At 43.8% G+C, this 19,969-nt stretch overlaps 1 protein-coding gene across 1 annotated transcript in view; it reads left to right on the top strand.

Annotated features, from left to right (window-relative positions):
- BEAN1 (brain expressed associated with NEDD4 1) overlaps positions 1-19,969 on the top strand; it is a 49,863-nt gene that overhangs the window by 2,032 nt on the left and 27,862 nt on the right. The window contains exons 3-4 of the mRNA XM_063141444.1: positions 132-206; positions 15,715-15,849. Coding sequence (XP_062997514.1) covers positions 132-206; positions 15,715-15,849 — 210 coding nt within the window. The remainder of the gene's footprint in view (positions 1-131; positions 207-15,714; positions 15,850-19,969) is intronic.

Genomic DNA, 19,969 nt, shown 5'->3' with positions numbered 1-19,969 from the left:
GGCTAGTAAACTGAGTGGGTGTACTTTGACAACGTCATGTACCACTAAATGACATCTGCCGTGCAAACCAAAACAAACTGTTATTAAGAATCCTTTCTCTTTCTCCCCCCCCCTCTCTTTTTCCTCCTCAGTTCTTTTCTTCCACCTTTTTCTTATACTGGGGTGCTTCATCCGTGTTGGAACAAGCAGCAATTTTTCCAAGCTGTGTAAGTAATCTGCCAGTGTTTAAGTGTTTGTTTATTGGGAAGGGGGGTTGGAAAAGAGAATTAGCTGCTTCAGTGGTAAACTCTGAAGTCCAATGAGAGTGTTCACTTGAAAATCCCCCTGAAGGGAATTTTCAGTCAAATTGTGGGGCGTACGAAGGGGAGGGAGCCTTGCTGAATAAGAACATACGTTCACAGAACCATTTATAAATCTGTCCTAAACTCTGATTGGCATCAACATAGCTCTGTCTGAATGAAAGCCTCATTAAGTATACAATCTGTACACCCCATCCCCATTCCTCGGTAAATGTTTGTGCCAAATAACTCAATTGCTAAGATGCCCACTGGCCATGTCCCCTTCAAACAGCCACATGTTCTGCGTTAACGCCAAAGCATCCCGAGATGTGCAGCTATACGTGTGAACTGCTCTTTCTTGCGGTTAAGAATCCTGAATTAGGAATCCTTTTTTTGGTACACATTTTTCCCCAGTTTATGCATTTTTAGATGCAACTTTGCCTGACGTATGCATTTTTGTATGCAATTTTTGAGCCAAGACTAGCATCATAAAATTCAGCGACGTGTTCAGTCCAAAGGCTAACTGCGCTCCAATGCAACAATTAATCCAGGAACTGTGAATTAGGTCGTTTTGCTTTAAAATGCATTTTCTCCCATCTTTAGTATTGGATGAAATCTAAGAATCTAGGTAATGATCACTTTTTAAAAATATTATTGATGAATGTTGATTATTGGTTGATTGAATTACATTATTTCTTTCTTTATTTTTTTGCCATAAATATTTATAAAAACATTAAAAAAACTACCATTTTGACTGACTAAGCATTATCACCCAAGTTAATCAGTTAGCAGATTTTTTTTAAAAAAGAACCTAATTATTAATACAAGTAATTACCGAAAGTGCAGATGGCAAGTCTCAACTTAAAAGAGGCATCCCCTTCTGTGCCAGAGAAGAAGAGGAGGAAGGCTCTTCTAAAAAGATGCCTGCTATGAGACACATGTGTATCACTGAAAAATAAAATTTCTACTTCAGAACCCGTTTTCTCATATGGAGAATTATGCAGATCGAATCAATTCATCAATTAAAAGTCATTCGAATAATTGACAAAGATTTCTATTATCAATGTGAAGATCTGGTGTGTCCTACGATGCATAAATGTTCAAGCGGAATATAGCGGAATTATGATGGAATCGTATCAGGATGACCTGAGGTGTCGATCCGCTGTGTCCCACAAGGTATAAACGTGCAAGAGGGTAATCGTGATGGAATTGTATCAGTATGACACACGGTGTAGGTATGATGTGTCCTATGAGGTACAAGTGTGCAAAAGGGATATAAAGTTACCGCGATGGGGTTGTAATGATATGGTGTAGACCTGGCCCCAGTGCAGCACTAAAGCTATCTCCAGTATTCGAGGCAGAAAGCCTGTGTGCACCAGTTGCTGGGGAACATGGGTGGGAGGGTGCTGTTGCACCATGTCCTGCTTGTTGGTCCCTGGCCAATGGCTGGTTGGCCGCTGTGTGAACAGAGTGCTGGACTAGATGGACCCTTGGTCTGATCCAGCAGGGCCCTTCTTATGTTCTTATTTTCTTAAAGCATTTAACCAGTAACATGTTCTGAGTAAGAGCATTGGTCCATCTAGCCCAGTATTGTTGATACTGACCGGCAGCAGCGGCTCTCCAGGGATTCAGGCAGCCTTACCTGGAGATGCCGGAGCTTGAACCTGGAGCCTTCTGTATGCCAAGCACGTGCTCAACCGACCACTGAGTTGCTGCCCCAAGCAGGACATTGAGGCCTCGTCTTGGCCTTCCTTCCTAGTTTTGAGCTTTGCAAATTTCTGAAATCTTTTGTCGGCCTTGAAAGAAGAGACACCCGAGAGAACACAGAGGGCCGCACATCTTACTGAAACAGCGGCCACCTGGCTTATGTGCTCTTAAGCCGTCTGGAAGCAGGGCCTTTTGAAAGCCATCTTTCCATGAGGAATTATCCCCCAGTTTCAGTACCGCTTGGATTAGATGCGCACAAGAGATTCCCTTCTCGGTGGCTGGCTCTTGCTTGGGTTATCATTGGCTAGAACTACACAACTGCTTTATAGCGGTATTGAAGTGCATTGATAACTGTAGGGGCACATTACACATTCCATATACTGCTTTCATAGCGTTATTTCCTGCTTTTCATTCCACATTGTCCAAAATACCACCACAAATGACATTGTGTGTCTTACAAGGTATAAATGCACCAAGAGGGATATCATAGAATCATAGAATAGTAGAGTTGGAAGGGACCCATAAGGCCATCTAGTCCAACCCACTGCTTAATGCAGAAATCCACATTAAAGCATCCCTGACAGATGACTGTCCAGCTGCCTCTTAAATGCCTCTAGTGTGGGAGAGCCCACAACCTCCCTAGGTAACTGATTCCATTGCCACACTGCTCTAGATACAGCATTATCATGATGGGATCATAATGATTTGACACAAGGTGTAGATCAGGCCATTGTCTGCAGAGTTTCTAGTTGTGATCTGTGATTCTGCAAACTAAAACCCAAGAGGGCAGAGGTTGAGAACGTGTTTAAGTTCTGCCCAACCAAATCCTTCTTGCAGTACAGCGAGATAATCCCCGCAAACCAGATGCTTCTCCTGACTCCAGACTGGATAAAATGTCTGTCGATTCCAGCGTATCTTGCTTGTCCTGCTTCTCCGTGGATCTGTGCGAGGCTTCATTTGTGCTCAGGATCACACCACAGCCTTCTCTTCTCTCGCCCCCTAGCTGCCATCCCCTTCTTTTCCACCATCTTCTCCTCCCCACAACGCAGCACCACCACTGTCTGCCTCTCTCTGGGTGCCTTGCTTTGAAGGGTCCTTCCTCAAAGCGAGACCTGTGTGAGGTGGCCCTGGAAATTGCCTGTGCCACAGTAGCACAGGCAGCCTTCTTCAGAGGCCCTGCGTTTGGGCCAGAGAAGCTCTCTGGAGAGTTGCACCAGCCACTTTTTTGCCGCAGCATTTGCCAGTGGGGCTTCCCACAGAGCCTTGCTCTGAGGGATCCTCAGAGCTAGGCATTGGGTGGGTGGTGTCCCAGAAAGCTGTGCAGGGCACTCTTCTGCTGCTTCATTTGCCACAGCAGGAGGGTGTCCGGTGTGGGTCTCTGGAGCACCAGGCACACCAATGCCTTGCTTTGAGAATTCCTCAGAGCTAGGCTTTTGCCCACTGCTCTGCAGAGCCAGAGCGACACGGCACGCAGCCCTCTCTGCAGTGGCAACAGTGAAGCAGCACACGGCTGCATCCCTCCTACCACAAGACAAGGCCTAAGAGGGCCACTACATGGCTATGGCTGCTGCTGCGGGTTTCAGGAGGTAATTTGACACCCCCAGAATATGGGACATGGGGCACCTGCCTTGCTCAGCCTCCCTTAAAACGCTCCTGTTCTAGAGGGCCAGCTGTGTTCGTCTGTTGCAGCAAAACCCCAGGCTAAGTCATCACCTTTACAGAAAGCTTTTAGCAAAGCTGATCCAGTCTTTATGGAGTCTGATTAGCTCCTATCACGCTGCCTTGTTTGTTATTGATTGTTCTGTCTTGATTCTTATACAGAGAGGTTTTTCCCCCCCAAGCAGAGTGAAGTTGCTACTACATCTTGCTGCTTCTCCCTTCTTCTTAGCAAGCTGTACTGCAGATTTTTGCATTTTGTATTTTATGGATTGTGCGTTTGTTTCTGGTTTAGTTTACTGTTTGGGCCTGGCTTGAACCGCTTTCGATCCCTCTTTGGGGGAGATGAGTGGGATATAAATTATTAAGATGATGATGATGATATACTGGGTGCCTTTTCCCTTGCCAACCAAATAGCGCAGGACTGCCCAAACTGTGCTCACGAAGCCCAAGATACGTACAACGGAGGGTGCAATCCTGTGCATATTTAGACAGGAAAAAGTCCAGCTCCCAGCCCTGGGCTTTTTTTCTGTCTAAAGACGCATAGGATTGCACCCTTAATATACCTGACAAATTTTGGCATGCCACCTTCTTCAGGAGCAAAAATGTGTTCTTACTGGAGCAGTTGTAGGACTTTTTCTGTCTAAACATGCATAAGATTGCACCTGAAGGACCCAGAGCCAGGCATATGCATGCAGACCTCTAGGCCTGAACCCAGGTATTCTTCCATCTCCTTCCTCAAAAGTCCTTGCCGGTGTAGTCAAGGTCTTTTGAGGGACAGCTTATGATTGACCTGTTTTGTATTTGTGTCAAGGATGACTTGCACCCCTCGGAACCTGCAGGCGTCTGGCATCTCAGCATGAGCGGTATCAACTACTCCCCAAGCATGGCTGCTTTTCTCATCACACTCATTAGAATGTGGCTGGTCTCATAGAATTCGTTCCAGCTCAGACTGTCTATTTATCTCCCGCCTGTTCCTTTCCCCACCGATGCATTTCTCACATGAGCGTCCAAGTTGCTTAAGGCTGCAATCCGATGCATGCTTACCTGGGAGTAAACATCATCGATTGGGACTTGCTTCTGAGCAGAGATGAATAGGATTGTGCACTAAGAGAATGCCGTGGGGGCTGGTTTTGGTGGGGCTGTGAATACATTCCGGGTTTAGGGTCGAAACCAGCCAGAATTCTAAAGGAGCTGTCCAAGGTGATGGGCCCATTTCAGGTAAGGGGTTTAGCACTTTGTATAGCTCCTTTAGAGTCCTGGCTGGTTCTGACTAAAACCCAGAATAGATTCACAGCCCCACCTGAATCAGACCACCAGCCTCCACTGCAAGCTCTCCCCCATGCTGAGGACTGGCTCTCTCATTTCCCTGTTTTTCTCTGTGAATGCATTTCCACTGAAGGTGTGAATTCAGTTACCTCTGGCAACAAGAAACACAGCCAGACCCCCTCCCTCCCTCCCCACGTAGAGAAAGTGAGAAGCGCACCCCACCTTCTCCTTGCTCCGTTTCCTCCAGGGATCAAGAGTGGCACTCCGGATTGGTGTTCGGAGTGTGTAAATAATAGGCAGGACTGTGTGTGTGCATTTGTATGTGTGTGCACTCACACACAAGTTCCAAAGAACCACAGAATGTAATAACTGCTGGTTTTAATCTTTTTCTTTTCTTTTTTTACCAAACAATATTATTACATTTCTATTCCACCAATTTATTTATTTATTTATTTATTATTTAGAATATTTATATACCGCTCCCCACTGAAAAATTTCGGAGCGGTGTACAAGGTAAAATGAAAATAAAAACAGAATAAAAACAGTTAAAACTAAATTTAAAAGAAGCAATAACAGTAATCCAAGGCTGTATATTAAGGTAAGGCTTCTTGGAATAAAGATGTTTTCAGGAGGCGCTGAAAGGAGTACAAGGTTGGCGTCTGCCTGACCTCCAGAGGCAGGGAATTCCACAGGAGGGGAGCCACCACGCTGAAGGCTCTTCCCCTGGTGGACTCCAATCGGAGGATGGGTCTATGTGGAACCAAGGTGGTTTTGTCCTCCATTTTGTCCTCAGAACAACAACCCTGTGAGGTAGCTTAGGCTGAGAGTCGGTGGCTGGCCCAAAGTCACATAATGGGTTTCCATGATCGAGTGGGGCTATTATTATTATTATTATTATTATTTATTTATATAGCACCATCAATGTACATGGTGCTGTACAGATTATACACAGTAAATAGCAAGACCCTGCCGCATAGGCTTACAATCTAGAACCCAGATCTCCCAGTCCAATGCTCTAACCACTACACCACACTGGCTCTTTATGAAGCCTTAAACAGCTGATGGTTAAGTTCTGCTTTGGGAGCTCTGCAAGCAAGTCAAAGAAAAATCCTTCTGTATGGTAGTGGTTACGAAGGGTCCTCCCCAGACATAATCACGTGGTGCCAACATTATGCACTTTTGGGCGCTGAATTACAGCAGGCTTTTAATGTTTGCTTTGTTGTCTGTTTGCTCATCCACTACAGCTGATCATTGCTGCTGGTTTGAATTGTAGCTTTTCTCTTGCTGCCATTTTTATTTCTTTCTATTGTCAGTTGCGGGGTGGTTTGTTTTAAAATCATGCTGGTCTTGATGTTTTCGCCACATTTAATTGCAATTTAGATTTGATTGTTTTCCAGTCTATGCTGCCCCTGAGTCAGGTTATATAGTTGGAAGGCTGGGTTATCAATGCAAGAAATAAATAGTGATTTGTCTCAGCACTCATCTTGTGAATCTTGGCTTGAGAGCAGTTGTGTAAATTTGGCAGTTATAGTGTATGTGAGAGACTACCGGCTAAAGCCTGTGAGCAGCTGGCCAAACTAAAGTTCTTGTAATCACACATAGCTGATTACAAGGTGAGCTATCCATGATTAGTTTATATACTCCAGAGTAAGAGCATGTAGTTGTGATTCGAATCAGGACCATGGCCCTCCAGGAGTTTTTCTCCCACCTGTTTTCATCCTGAAATTTCCCTCCCTGCCTGCGGGGGGCAGAATTTCAGGGTGAAATGGATGAGTGGGCAGCAGAGCTTATTATTAGGCCTATGTGTGCTTACTCTGGAGTAAATAAACCAATCACCACTCAGTTCAAGAATGTTTAATTTGGCCCTCAGGCACCGGAACCTGGGGACTCTGACAAGGGCAAAAGGCAACCACACACAAAAAACCACCCATCATTTTATCCCAACGTGATGTCTGAACTGGTCCAAGATGTGCCAATTGCAGCGCATGACTTTTTGGAGTAGTACCGCAGCCCTCGAGAGTGCCATGTTCTTGACAGAGGACATTTTTACGCCCCTTCTTGCGCTTATAGATGGTGCCGATTCCTTAAGAGACTGAGAATATTTTCTGGCTCCATATTGAACTGTGGTGTTGTGCTGCTCAGAGGTGTCTTAAACATCAGTTAAGGACTCAGTGTGGAAATATATTGCTTACTGGGGCTCAGCAACGAGTCCAAGATGGTTATTATTTCTTATTAAACAGGAGGTGGGTGATCCCTGCAGGGTGATTTGCTGTCTGAGCAGAGAGACAACAACAGCAACCACACAAGAGGGATGAGAGAAGCATTTATAGTCATTGCAGCAAATACAGAAACATCTCGTACTGTTGTTGAAGTATGGGAAATGTTCTCAGTTTTCATACAGCATATGTATCATTGGAGGGTCTCCCTCTTCTTAAACATTCCTTCTCAAAACCTGTATTAACTTTTCTGGCTAGCCTTTGGCTTAACCGTGTAGTTATCAGTCCCAGATGAAATGAACCATAAGTATATATAAGTTTAATCGGTTCACATTCATCTCTTGTTCCTTGGCTTTCTCAGTCTTCTTCTCTCACTTTTGCTTGATACATGGTCTCTCTTTCCCTATGTTGGCTCTCCTAACAGAGTAGCGTGCAGGATTGTCACAAGCATCTATTGGATAGCACCTGTGATGTCATGGGTCATGAAAAACATACTGCTCCACATGCCCTTCAAAAAAATGCAATTGTGGAATTGCGCTCAAAGGTTGTTCATTTCTACATTTTAAAGAAAAACCATTTTAGCCTGCTTTTGTTTGAATTGACTTTTGGACAGTTCATCGAAAAACTGAATACTTATTCAACAGCCTAGTGAATGAAAAAGTGACTTGATTTGCCTTTCCTGCAGCAAATACCAGCAAATATATGCTGCTAGAGCAATAGTTGATCTTATGATTCATAAATTATCCTGGTGATTATTGTATTGTTAGAGAGTTTTTATAAATCCTGTCTCAGCAAGCACCAGCTCTAAAGAGGCATTCCACCTTATATGAGAGGGGGAAGGATGCCTCTTTTAAGATGGTACGTGCCACCCACAATTTCTGGTATTTAAATCATTTAACTTGCAAAAAAAACAAAAACAGTGTTGCTTACTCATTTCATCTTGGGTCGCCTTTTTGTTGATCAGAAGGTTGATCAAACTGACCATCTAGTCAAGTAAGTGCAGCCCTGTTTGGTACTCAAGTGTAGATAACTATTTCAGATCAATATGATCTTTTGCACCCACCATAAAGTGACTCCAGAGTATCTTTCTGGGTCCTTTTCAGCCTGCCTTCTTTCCCATCGCTGCAGCTTCCATTGTTTTCAGATTCAGGGCAGAGGTGGGTTGTTTTTTGCTCCTAAAATATCATATCAATCCCTGGAGCTCATCTCTAACACAGCCAATTAATACAATTCTGCCCTGTTTTGATCGTTTTGGTGTTGCTTTATTTTCAGAATGCAGCCTCCATGCACCATGAAACAGCAGGCAAAACCAAAGAGCATTTTATAATGAGGAGAAAGGGGGCAGAAGGAAGGTGGCGACAGCCCCAACAAGAGCGGAGGAGACATTTTCAGATGGCTAGGGAAACTAATAGAGTTATTGTGCAGGAGAGATGTAAGGCCGGCAAATCTAGAAAATGACAAGATTTATAACAGCAATAAAATCATGCGCAGCGGTAGAAAGAAGCGGCAAGGAGAGGGCCTCAGCCTCCAGTTGGAAACAAATTCAGAGAAATGGAAGGATGCAATTGGGACCTGCAACAAAATGTTGCAGTACAGACTGCCCCCTATTCAGGGTTCCAGCCAGCCACGTCTTTTTCTGAGAAAGTCCATTGCATTCCCCCCTCCCCAATTTTCTAGTTTTCCCCAGCCGTCTGTCAGAATTCTGTGCCCACTGTCTATGTGCAGTCCTAATTCAGCTGTTTTGGAGGGGTCCCCTGTATGATTTTTCTTTTAAAGATTTTTTAATTTTATTTTAACCTGCAAATTTCTGAGCTCTTCCAAGCTTGCTGAGAATTCTCTGTTTTGTGTGGATGATGCTATTGGGCTACATAAAGATCCATACTCACTCCTGAACTTTGCAAACAGAAGGAATGATTGAATCCTATATTTTATTTATTTATTTATTTATTAAATTTATATACCGCCCCATAGCTGAAGCTCTCTGGGCGGTTTACAAAAGTTAAAAACAGTGAACATTAAAAAGTATACAAAATTTAAAACCATCAAAAATATAAAAACAACAGTATAAAACAACAGTATCAATTTAAACAACAGCAGTTTTGGGATCCATTAAAAACCAAACAAACCTAGCATATGTTGTTAAAAGCTTCCTTCTCATAGCAAATGTCATGGTTCTGTGCATTTCAGGAGAGCAATTAAATGCCCACTGGCAAGGCAGGGGTTTCTGCATACAGAGAGCATGCAAAATTATTGTGTGAATATTTTTTAAAAAGAGGAAAATTGAAAATTGAATAGAAAAAAATGTTTTTTAAACCAAGGAAAATCGAAATTGTGCAACTGCCTTCCAAATCAGGGGTTTTAACAGCCTAATTTAGGCCATTTCATTCTTCCCATCATTATACAATGGGGTGTTGAACTTCTTTCAGCCCCAAGGACCAAATTCAATTTTGGAGAAGGTCTTTGGAGATGCATGACTGTGGTGGGTGGCACTGAAGGCAAAAGGTAGGTTCCATATAGTAGTAGTAGTAGTAGTAGTAGTAGTAGTAGTAGTAGTAGTATTTACATACCACCCCATAGCCGAAGCTCTCTGGGCAGTTTACAAAAGTTAAAAACAGCGAACGTTAAAAACACATACAAAATTTAAAACCATAAAAAGCGTAAAATACAAACAAAAACAGACAATATCCGTTTAAAACAACTATTCTGGGGTCAGTTAAAAAATTCAGCATATGCTATTAAATGCTGTTAAATGCCTGGGAGAAGAAAAAAGTTTTGACCTGGCACCGAAAAGATAACAATGTTGGCTCCAGGCGATCCTCATCGGGGAGCTCTTTCCATAATTGGGGGGCCACCACCGAAAAGGCCCTCTCCCTTGTTGCCATCCTCAGAGCTTCCCTCGGAGGAGGACCTTAGATGTTGAGCGCAGCGTACGGGTAGGTTAATGTCGGGAGAGGCGTTCCGCCAGGTATTGTGGTCCCAAGCCGTGTAAATTCCAAGGCAACTTTATGGTGCCAGTCTATTCTAATGTATTTCCCTACCTATTATCTTGTTCTTGTTATTATTAATAATAATATTATTTATATAGCACCATCAATGTTCATGGTGCTGTACAGAACAAAATAAATCAGAATACAAAACAGCCTGCTATATAGCTTACATTCTAAAATCACAATAACAAAGAAACAGGGAGGGGAAAGGCCTGGGATATGCTATTTCAGGACTAGCTTTATGTCTATGCCTCCGCTTGTGTCTCACCTAAGCAGCCTGTACTTCTACAAACATACAACAAGCGGAGTAGGTTAGAAGTAAGCAGTGCTCTAGGAAGCATGACAAAAGTAACAGTGTTTGTTACACCGCAAGACTGTTCCTTGCCAACCAGAAATTTTCTCTCTCTGCTCAAATTAAAAGCTATAGTAAATTGGAAGATGGTGGGGTGCATCACAATGCCACAAACGTCTGTACATTAGATATTGTGAGTACATGGGCTATAAAATCTGTTTGGGGCTCTAATAACTCTGTGGGGGGTTATTTGTAAGACAGTCTGTCTTGGCTTTCCTGTAAATGAAGATCTAGAGGTACAAGCCTATGACTTGTTCCCAAGATTCTAACTTTTAGCTACCTACTGCTAATGATCCAGGCGCTCAAAGAACATTATCCACCAAGTGCTAAAAGCATATTTTTAAAAAATCAATATTATTTCATGACGGGTCACCGTACAACACTGGGACACTAGGTTTGTCCGAGCCCATGGCTACTTCAGACAAACGGAATCAGTGGGCTGCCACGGCCAGCGATATATTAGAAATTCAGCAGGGCTGCTGACATTTTCTGCTGGAGCGGCTGTGTGGAGAATTGCAAATCATGAGCAATTATGCCCAAACTCCTCGGGCTTTGGGCTATGAAAGCCGACACGAAGGCCTCGAATTAAACACATTGAAGGGGAAATAAAAAACTGAGTTAGGCAGCCTACTTTTTGTGTGGCTGTGTATGCAGTCTGGGAGTGCCAGTCTCCCATTCCTCATCTTTAAAGAGCAGTTGTTTTCAGTTGGTTCACTTTTATTATCCGATGCTGCAATTTAATGTATTAGAGAAGAGGCGGAGAGATTCTGCTGCCGCCTCTTGCTCAACCTGCTCAACGTCTTGGTCCCAGGTGCCCTGCAGCTGCAGGCGTTGTCTTCAGAGGAGGAGCCAGAACTATCAGAATCGATTGGCCCCTCAGAAGACCCTGCCAGTAGCCAAGATGGTCTAGGACCCTCAGGAGGGATGCCTTGGAACTTGCCCTCCTAGAGAGGCAGAGAGCTGTGCTTCTGTGGCAGAGGGTGATGCTGGGTCATCACCTGTCCCCTGAGAGTGCCATGCCTTAAGGTCCATGGTAGGATGGTGGCCAGGCGAGGGAGTGCTTGCTTACTGAAGAGGGTTCCTCATGAGTTGGGCTCTCCTCATGAAGAGGGCATCAGACAAGCCTCTAATGGGATGCAGCTGAGCACTGGGTGGGGCTCTGGCTGTTAGCTCTTACTGGTAACTCGAGATCTGCAGGAAACAATACTTCTCTCTGCTACTTTGTTTTGTGATTGATGCTCCACGCTACTGGATTATTTCTTGACCCTGCTTCTGGGCTGTGTAATGTTTTGATGTCTACCTGCTGTCTTGACTACTCCTGCCTTAGCCTGAACCCCATTGGACTGAAACCTATGTGTGGGACCATTTGCCTGCGAAATTGATAAACCCATTGTATACCTCCCTGCATTTGTTTGCAAAGAGCCAGAGTGGGACAGTCGGTGCTTGGAAAGCTGGGGGAATGCTAGTTGCCCCTTCAGGTTGCACCATATAATATAGGCTATGGTTCTAAACACACTGGACGAGCACCATTGAAGACAGCGGAACTTGCTTCTAAGCCAGCATAGAAAACTGCATTAGATCAGGCCAGACCATTCGTCCATCTAACCCTTTGTTGTTTATGCTGGCCGGCAGCTGCTCTCCAGGGTCCCAGGCAGAGGTCTTTTCCATCCCCTGCTACCAGATTCTTTTTAGCCAGAAATGCCAATGATGATGGAACTTAGACCTTCTACATGCAAACCATGGATTCTATCTCTCAGCTATGGTCTTCCCCCATAAGGTTGTATTATTTGTCTGGTTTGGGGAGGCAGAAAGGCTGATGTGGAGGATTCTGCCTTGGTGCGAGAAGAAGCTTCTTCAAAATGGAATTCAGTCCTCAGGCCAAAAGAGGTTCTGCTTAGGGGAAAAATGGCATTAAGGGGAGACATGATGGAGGTGTACAACATTATGCATGATGTGGAGAGGAAGACATTTTTCTCCCTCTCTCATGGTACTAGATCCCAATGGGGTCATCCATTGGAGCTGATTGGTGGAAGATTCAGGACAGTTAAAAAGAAGGACTTCTTCACACAAGACATTGTTAAACTATGGAATTCACTACCACAAGATGTGGTGATGGCCACCAGTTTGGATGGCTTTAAACAGTTAATTTCTAGAGCAGAAGGCTATTAATGGCTGTTAGTCTGGATGGCTATATGCTACCTCCAGGATCAAAGGCAGTATGCTTACGTCCACCGATTGCTGGGGAACATGGGTGCTGTTTCACTCATGTTCTTCTTGGGGGTTCCCGCAGACAGGTCACTGTGTGAATGCTGGATGTGATGGGCCCTTGATCTGATCCAGCATGGCTCTTATTTCTGCTTGACACACTTACCTGGGAGTAAGCCTCATTGAACTCATTGGGGTTTACTTCTGAGTAGACATATGCATGGGATGCTGCTGCCTATCTTCTTGGCCTTTCTATCTGTGTATATTCATGTTATCTGAAGTGTGTATGTTTTCATTTGTATCCAGATGTTTTTGTTTGTATCCAGATGGGTACAAGGTAGTGGGAGGTGGATATTTACCTTCACGGGAAGAATATCAGTGTTGAAATGAACTCCCAACTCTTTCATTAACCCCCCAAACTGGCAGGAGCTGAGGGCTGCATCTGCATTATGCCTTCATACTGCCAGGGAGTGTTGGCAGCCAACGGCAGAGCACAGCTGTGACCTCTGAACCAGCCAGGGCTGGGCTAATGCCAGCTGCGAAGCGTCGCCATGCTGACTGGGGTGATGCGTGTAGAGTCAGCCCAATCTATCTGGACTGAACCAAGTTAGGGAAGGTTGGCTGGATTCAAAGGTTCCTGAGGAATAGAATTTGACCTGAGCACATGGAAAGCTGTGTTCTTACCATGTCGGATCTTTAGGCTCCCTACTTCAGTATTGTCTGCACTGACTTGCAGCAGCTCTCAAGGGCTTCAGGCCGAGGGTTTTCACAGCCCGTTTTTGCCAAGAAGCCGAGGTTTATAAGAGGATTTGGAGGCTATGAACACACAAAAGGTGGAAGTTAAAGAGTTTGTTAAGTAGCAGGTTGAGAGACATGAAATACTTAGAGTGACCATATGAAAAGGAGGACGGGGCTCCTGTATCTTTAACAGTTGCATAGAAAAGGGAATTTCAGCAGGTGTCATTTGTATATATGGAGAACCTGGTGAAATTCCCTCTTCCTCACAACAGTTAAAGTGCAGGAGCTATACTAGAGTGACCAGATTTAAAAGAGGGCAGGGCACCTGCTGCTTTAACTGTTGTGATGAAGAGGAAATTTCACCAGGTTCTCCATATATACAAATGACACCTGCAGAAATTCCCTTTTCAATACAACTGTTAAAGATCCAGGAGCACTGTCCTCCTTTCCATATGGTCACCCTAGCTTACTGCCCTGTTCAGTTGTGAGGGACTCCAAATGAAATGACAACAGAGGGACTCCAGCCAGTGGCCAACACACAGCTCCTGCATGGTACAGGTTGGCCTTGAAGTTCAGCTTGGGGACATATAAACCTGAGATATATATCAGACACATATACCTGAGATCTCCTTTTGGAGACATCTATACCTGAGATCTCCCTTTGCTACGTGCAGTTTTTAACATTAATCACACCTGCTGTGATGGTCATGTTCTCAGGTCTTATCAATGTTTACGAACTTTTGCACCACCCAAAGATCAGCTATAGCAGGCGGCCAGCAAAGATGGTTAAGAGATCCTCTAGCATTCCAAGGTTGTACCATCCCGAACAGATAACTGTTCATGAAAAAACAAAGAACTAAGCCAAGAAGCTTGAGGAGTCTTCAAGGGGGCTGATACTTAAGGAAATTTGGTCATGAAGGAATAATTGCAGCATGCCACCCTGACTCCTTGATGAATGATGGGACTTCATGTGGGTTTCCTCTATGCAGCCCTAGCTGGAGATGCCAGGAGGTGAATGTGTGACCTTCTGCCTGTGAAGTATGCACTCTTTCGTTGATCTATGGCCCTTCATAATCATTTACATGTGAGAATTAGACTGCTTCTGAAGTTGCTCCAAGAAATGTCAAGACTATCCCAGATGCATAGATCTTTTGGGAGCCAATTGAGTATCAAAGGCTTGTTGGACACTCAGACTGAACCCGCTAATGGCAGTTTTATGGACATACAAAAGTGAGTGCCCAGAAGGAATTAGATGTTCTTGCTCTTAGATTTGTTGAAGGAGTTAACCAATCACAGAAAACACTGTAGAACATCTCCCATGCTGACGTGTAACCAGAACAGAAAAGTGGCGGCTAAAGGGGAAAGATGTCCTCCTGTGTGGCTCAGCAATGAACTTCCAGGCAGAAGATCCTCCTGTATTAATTGAGCTAGTTAATCAGCCCTTTCTTGATTAAAGAAAGCTGGGGACTTGGATAAACAAAATACCTCTGACAGATTGCCATTAGAAGTCCAATCTATTAAGTAGAAAGAGGATGTGATGGTGAGGAATGGGGACGGGTGGGATTTGTTTGGTTCAAATTGGTCTAATTCATGCTTCCCAAACAAATATGTGAACCAAAACACAATTAGTTTTCGATATGCACACGTCTCCAAATTTCACAATGCAGTTCTCCAGTCAAAAAATGTGTACCTTAGGGACAATTACGTACAAGAATGCATACAGTAGGGGAAGTTGCTTACGAAAATGTATAAACTAAGGGGGAAATGCATTGAAAATGAGTATGAATTTTCATGAAAAGAAATTAGAAAAATCAAACTGATGTGGAAATCGTATAGAATAAGCTTGTGCTTGAAAAAATGCCAATGTTCTAGAAAGTGAAATGGACATATTAGCCTGTTGCTAGTGAGTGTACCCTGTGCAACATATTAGATATCCGGAACTATACAAAAATCATCAAGTCTCTTCATCAATGGGACATGCAGATGTACATCTCGGAGAAGGAGGGAGCAGCGGTGGAACAGAGAATGGTGGGCAGTAGTAGTAATACTTTCAATTAATGTAGGACTCGCTTTTACTTGAGTGCTACTCTATCTCCCATTTCCGATAGAAGATCAGGAAACTTGATTTGTTTATTCCTAAATAACGTATAAAGACCGCAAAACAAAGCTCTAAACCAAGCTATCAAGGCCCTCAATGGAGCCAAAGCCATCTGCCAAGAAACCTGAGTCTTTGTCAGTGCATATATTTACCTGCTTGACCATCCCAAACCGTTTTTAATGTCCTCTTTCTCCCCTCCCACTGCCAGATAAAAAGAAAATCCTGCCTTGCAAACAAGAGGAACTTCATTGTGGCTATGGAGTCTGCCTGATGAATTGGCAGCGTTGCCACTATGAGAAGGACTGTGACAATGGCAATGTGTCCATGACATTGACATGTCCAGGTGAGTGAGCCTTCAGTGGGACTGGTATTCATGAAGGGGTCGGTACCTCTGTCGTTGCTTCCATTCATGCAGGCATACAAGTGGTAGGTGAGGCTCTTCCTATTGGGCTATTCTCTGAATCTTGTGAAAGAGTTAGGAAGGAAGTTGGGAAGAATCACATGATTTAGCCCTGGTTAAACTGTCAGAATGGTGGGGAGGGGCTGTTTGACTGAATGGAGTCAAGAATTTGCCATGGGAGCATTGAGGGATGTAGCAGCATCATTCTCAAGCATCATGTATGACTGAATCACCCAATTCTTCTACACATGTAGATTACCTCCAATAACATATGTAAGAGGTAGTGCCTTTGGGTCAAGGGATACAAAGAAGGTTGAATAGGGTGACCGTATGAAAAGGAGGACTGGGCTCCTTTGTCTTTAACTGTTGTGTAGAAAAGGGAATTTCAGCAGGTGCCATTTGTGAAGAGAGAAAATCCTTCTTCATCACACCAGTTAAAGCTACAGAAGCCCTGCCCTATTGACAAGATACAAAAGAGGGCAGGGCTCTTGAAGCTTTAACTGGTGTGACGAAGAGGGAATTTCACCAGGTGCTGCATGCGTACAGATGACACCTGCTGAAATTCCCTTTTCTACACAAATGTTAATGATGCAGGAGCCCTGTCCTCCTTTCCATATGGTCACCCTAAGGTTGAATATTTGAGAACTGCAGTGAAGAGAAAGGAGATGATGACTATGAAAGGGGAGGATCAGAAAAGTCCTGCAAGGGTAGGAACCTTCACTGCTTTGAGAACCTTTCCTGCTTCTCCCTGTAAAGAGAAGTCTATCTTTAAAAGAAGCCTAGAAATTATTTGAGAGCGAGAGGGAGAACTCTTTCTCAGTGGACAGTACTTACTCAAGGTCACTCAATGCAGATAATTCAGCCCTTAATGGCCTTTAATCATTCCATCATACTTGCAGTTAGGATGGTAAAGGGTAGATTTTTAAATGTCAGCTTATTGGTAAATGGAGATTCTAATCGGTGTTAGTAATTGTGAGTATAGAAGTGTAATACTTCATGTTTTCCACATCATTAATGAGAAGAAAGGTGTGACCTTGTGTATGAACTTCAGAATGCTTTTTTTATTCTACAAGTGTTCTTTTTTTAATTGCATATGAATTAAGATGACACCTAAGGCTGAAAAACAACTGTGTTCTATTTGAATGTTAGTCCCCAGTGTTTTTGAATATTGAATTATCTGGTAGGATGGCATTTCCTGTTCCCTGTGAACAAACATAGCCTTAATAATGGGCTTTATGGGTTGCTCATCAGCATTGTTTTTGTAGCAAACACAAGATAACCTTATGGCATTTAAATATTTTAAAAAATGGTATGGCATAAACTTTCATGGATTCGACTCCACTTTATCAGATGGATTTGTGTTCAGTTGTCAGATGTGAGTACGCACACACACACAATTAGAGAGAGAGAGAAATTGTGAAGTGTCAAGTGGTTGTGAAATATAGTAATTAGTCTGTGGCAGTCCAATTAAAGTTGAAATTTATTTATTTATTTATTTATTTATTTATTACATTTTTATACCGCCCAATAACTGAAGCTCTCTAGGTTCACAAAAATTAAAACCATCAGAAAACAACCAACAGGTTAACACTATTTATGCAAAATAAGCACAGTAAACACTCACAACAACTGAAAACAGCAATAGCACAATCATAGCATCTTCTGGAGAAGGGACGTCATTCACACTGAAGAATGGTGGATGTTCCACCCCTAAAAACAAAATGATGATAATCAAAATAGTCTTAAGGTGGGTTGGTGTGATGTCACTGGCAGCGATTAGGGAAACTGTGGCCACAACTGGACCTAAGGTTTATCCTGGGATCATCCAGGGTTCGCCCCTGCCTGAGCACTGGATCCCCTGTGTGTCACCTAGATGAACAGGTTTGACCCCTGGACGATCCAGGGATAAACCTTAGGTCTAGCTATGGCCTATGACTCCAGCTGAAGTCAGTTTTGCAAACGCTCCCATTGTGTACTCGCATGTGTAAATCTCAGAAATTGAAAAGATGTTTCATTCTTGGTGTTTTAGAAATGCATTGTACATCATCTAATTTGTGGGGTTTTTTTCACTTTTCTCTCTCTTTTGGAGCTTGTATTTATGGCACTTTGATGTATATTATCATTAGCAGTGCTGGCTCCAGGTTTCAAAGGGCCTCTGGGCAAGACACCCGCAATGCACCCCTCTCAGAGTGAGTCTCCCTACTCACCACCATCATCCCCAGCTGCTCTTTCTCCTCAGCTGTGTTCTCATCATTGCTACTTCTTGTTTGCCTGACAGGCAGGGAACCAGTGAGCAAGCAGGCAGGGGCTTTAAGGTAGATTCCTGCATTGGGCAGGGGATTGGACTCAATGGCCCTGCAGGCCCCTTCCAACACTACTATTCTGTGATTCTATGATCTACAATTCTCCCTTCTCACCACCACTGTTGTATGGGCCATAGCGAGAGGCAGACAACCAAGCAGATTGCAATAATGAAGAGGAGGCGCAATCACAAGATGTTCTCATCAGCGGGCCCTTGGCGGCCCTGTTCAGAAGACACTTTAAACCACAGCTTTAAACATGGTGGTTAAGCCAGAAAACCATTCTGTGTTCAGAAGACACCTTAAACCATGGCTTTAACCTGTCCAGTTTGTTTTTTGTACTAGTGTCAGCCTTAGCCTCTTTTTCTCCCACTCTCTCACACACACCCAACTTCATTTGTCTTTCCCTTAGTTTGCCATTCTTTCCATTTCTTCCTTGGCTCATTGTTGTTTGCTGTCCCTCTGAGACACCCATGGCTATGTGGTAGAGCACCTGCTTTTCATGCGGAAGGCTCCAGGTTCAATCCCAGGTAGGGCTGGAAGAACTCTACTTAACTCTCTAGGTTGGGCTGTAAGTTACATTTACATCTGAGATAGTTTGTGTTTTTATTGTGACTCTGTTTTACTGTCCTGCAAGTTGCTTTGAAAGAATCGTTTTGAAAAGCAAGATATGGACACTAAATAAACATTAATGCAACACAGAATGAATTATGGGATTTACTGTCACAAGGCTTGGTGATAGCCATGGATATGGTGGTTCCCTTAACAAAAAAGGTTTTGACAAATTCATGGAGGATGGGTTTATCAACAGGAACTCACTAGGAAAGTGTCATTCCTGCCATGTGGGTCTTCTTCGTGAAGTTCAGGACTGATCCTGTAAAGAAGCTGGTGGGATACAGTGGAGAGCTAAACAGAGCCTCCATGTTCAGATGCAGTAGATCTCTGAATACCAGCTTCTGGGGGCCAACGCCATGGACAGGCCATCACTTTTGATGGCCCACTTATGAGATCCTAGAATCATATAATAGTTGAGTTGGAAGGGGCTTATAAGGCCATTGAGTCCAACCCCCCTGCTCAATGCAGAAATCCACCTTAAAACATAACCTGAAAGATGGCTGTCCAGCTGCCTCTTGAAGGCCTCTAGCATGGGAGAGCCCACGACCTCCCTAGGTCATGGGTTCCATTGTCATAATCAGGAGGTTTTTCCTGATGTCCAGCCAGAATCTGGCTTCCTGTATCTTGAGCCCAGTATTCCATGTCCTGCACTCTGGGAGGATCGAGAAGAGATCCTGGCCCTCCTCTGAGTGACAACCTTTGAAGTATTTGAAGAGTGCTGTGATGTCTCCGCTCAACTCTTCTCCAGGCTAAACATGCCCAGTTCTTTCAGTCTCTCCTCATAGGGCTTTGTTTCCAGACCCCTGATCATCCTCGTTGCCCTCCTCTGAACACGCTCCAGCTTGTCTGCGTCCTTCTTGGAATGTGGTGCCCAGAACTGGGCACAATACTCAAGATGAGGCCTAACCAGTGCCGAATTGAGGGGAACCAGTATCTCACACTATTTAAAAGCTATACTTCTATTAATGCACCTCAAAATGGCATTTGCTTTTTTTTGCAGCCACGTCACACTGTTGGCTCCTATTCAGCTTGTGATCTACAGCAATTCCAAGATCCTTCTCACTTGTAGTATTGCTGAGCCAAGTATCCTAAGGGTCATTTGCTTGGGTACTGTTGGATACATTGGACTAAATGAAATTCAGTCTGAT

The sequence above is a fragment of the Elgaria multicarinata genome, chromosome 14 (assembly GCF_023053635.1).
Source record: "Elgaria multicarinata webbii isolate HBS135686 ecotype San Diego chromosome 14, rElgMul1.1.pri, whole genome shotgun sequence".
In the NCBI taxonomy this organism is placed as follows: Eukaryota; Metazoa; Chordata; class Lepidosauria; order Squamata; family Anguidae; genus Elgaria; species Elgaria multicarinata.
The sequence above is the reverse complement of the archived record's forward strand: the minus strand, read 5'-3'. Positions and strand labels throughout refer to the sequence as shown.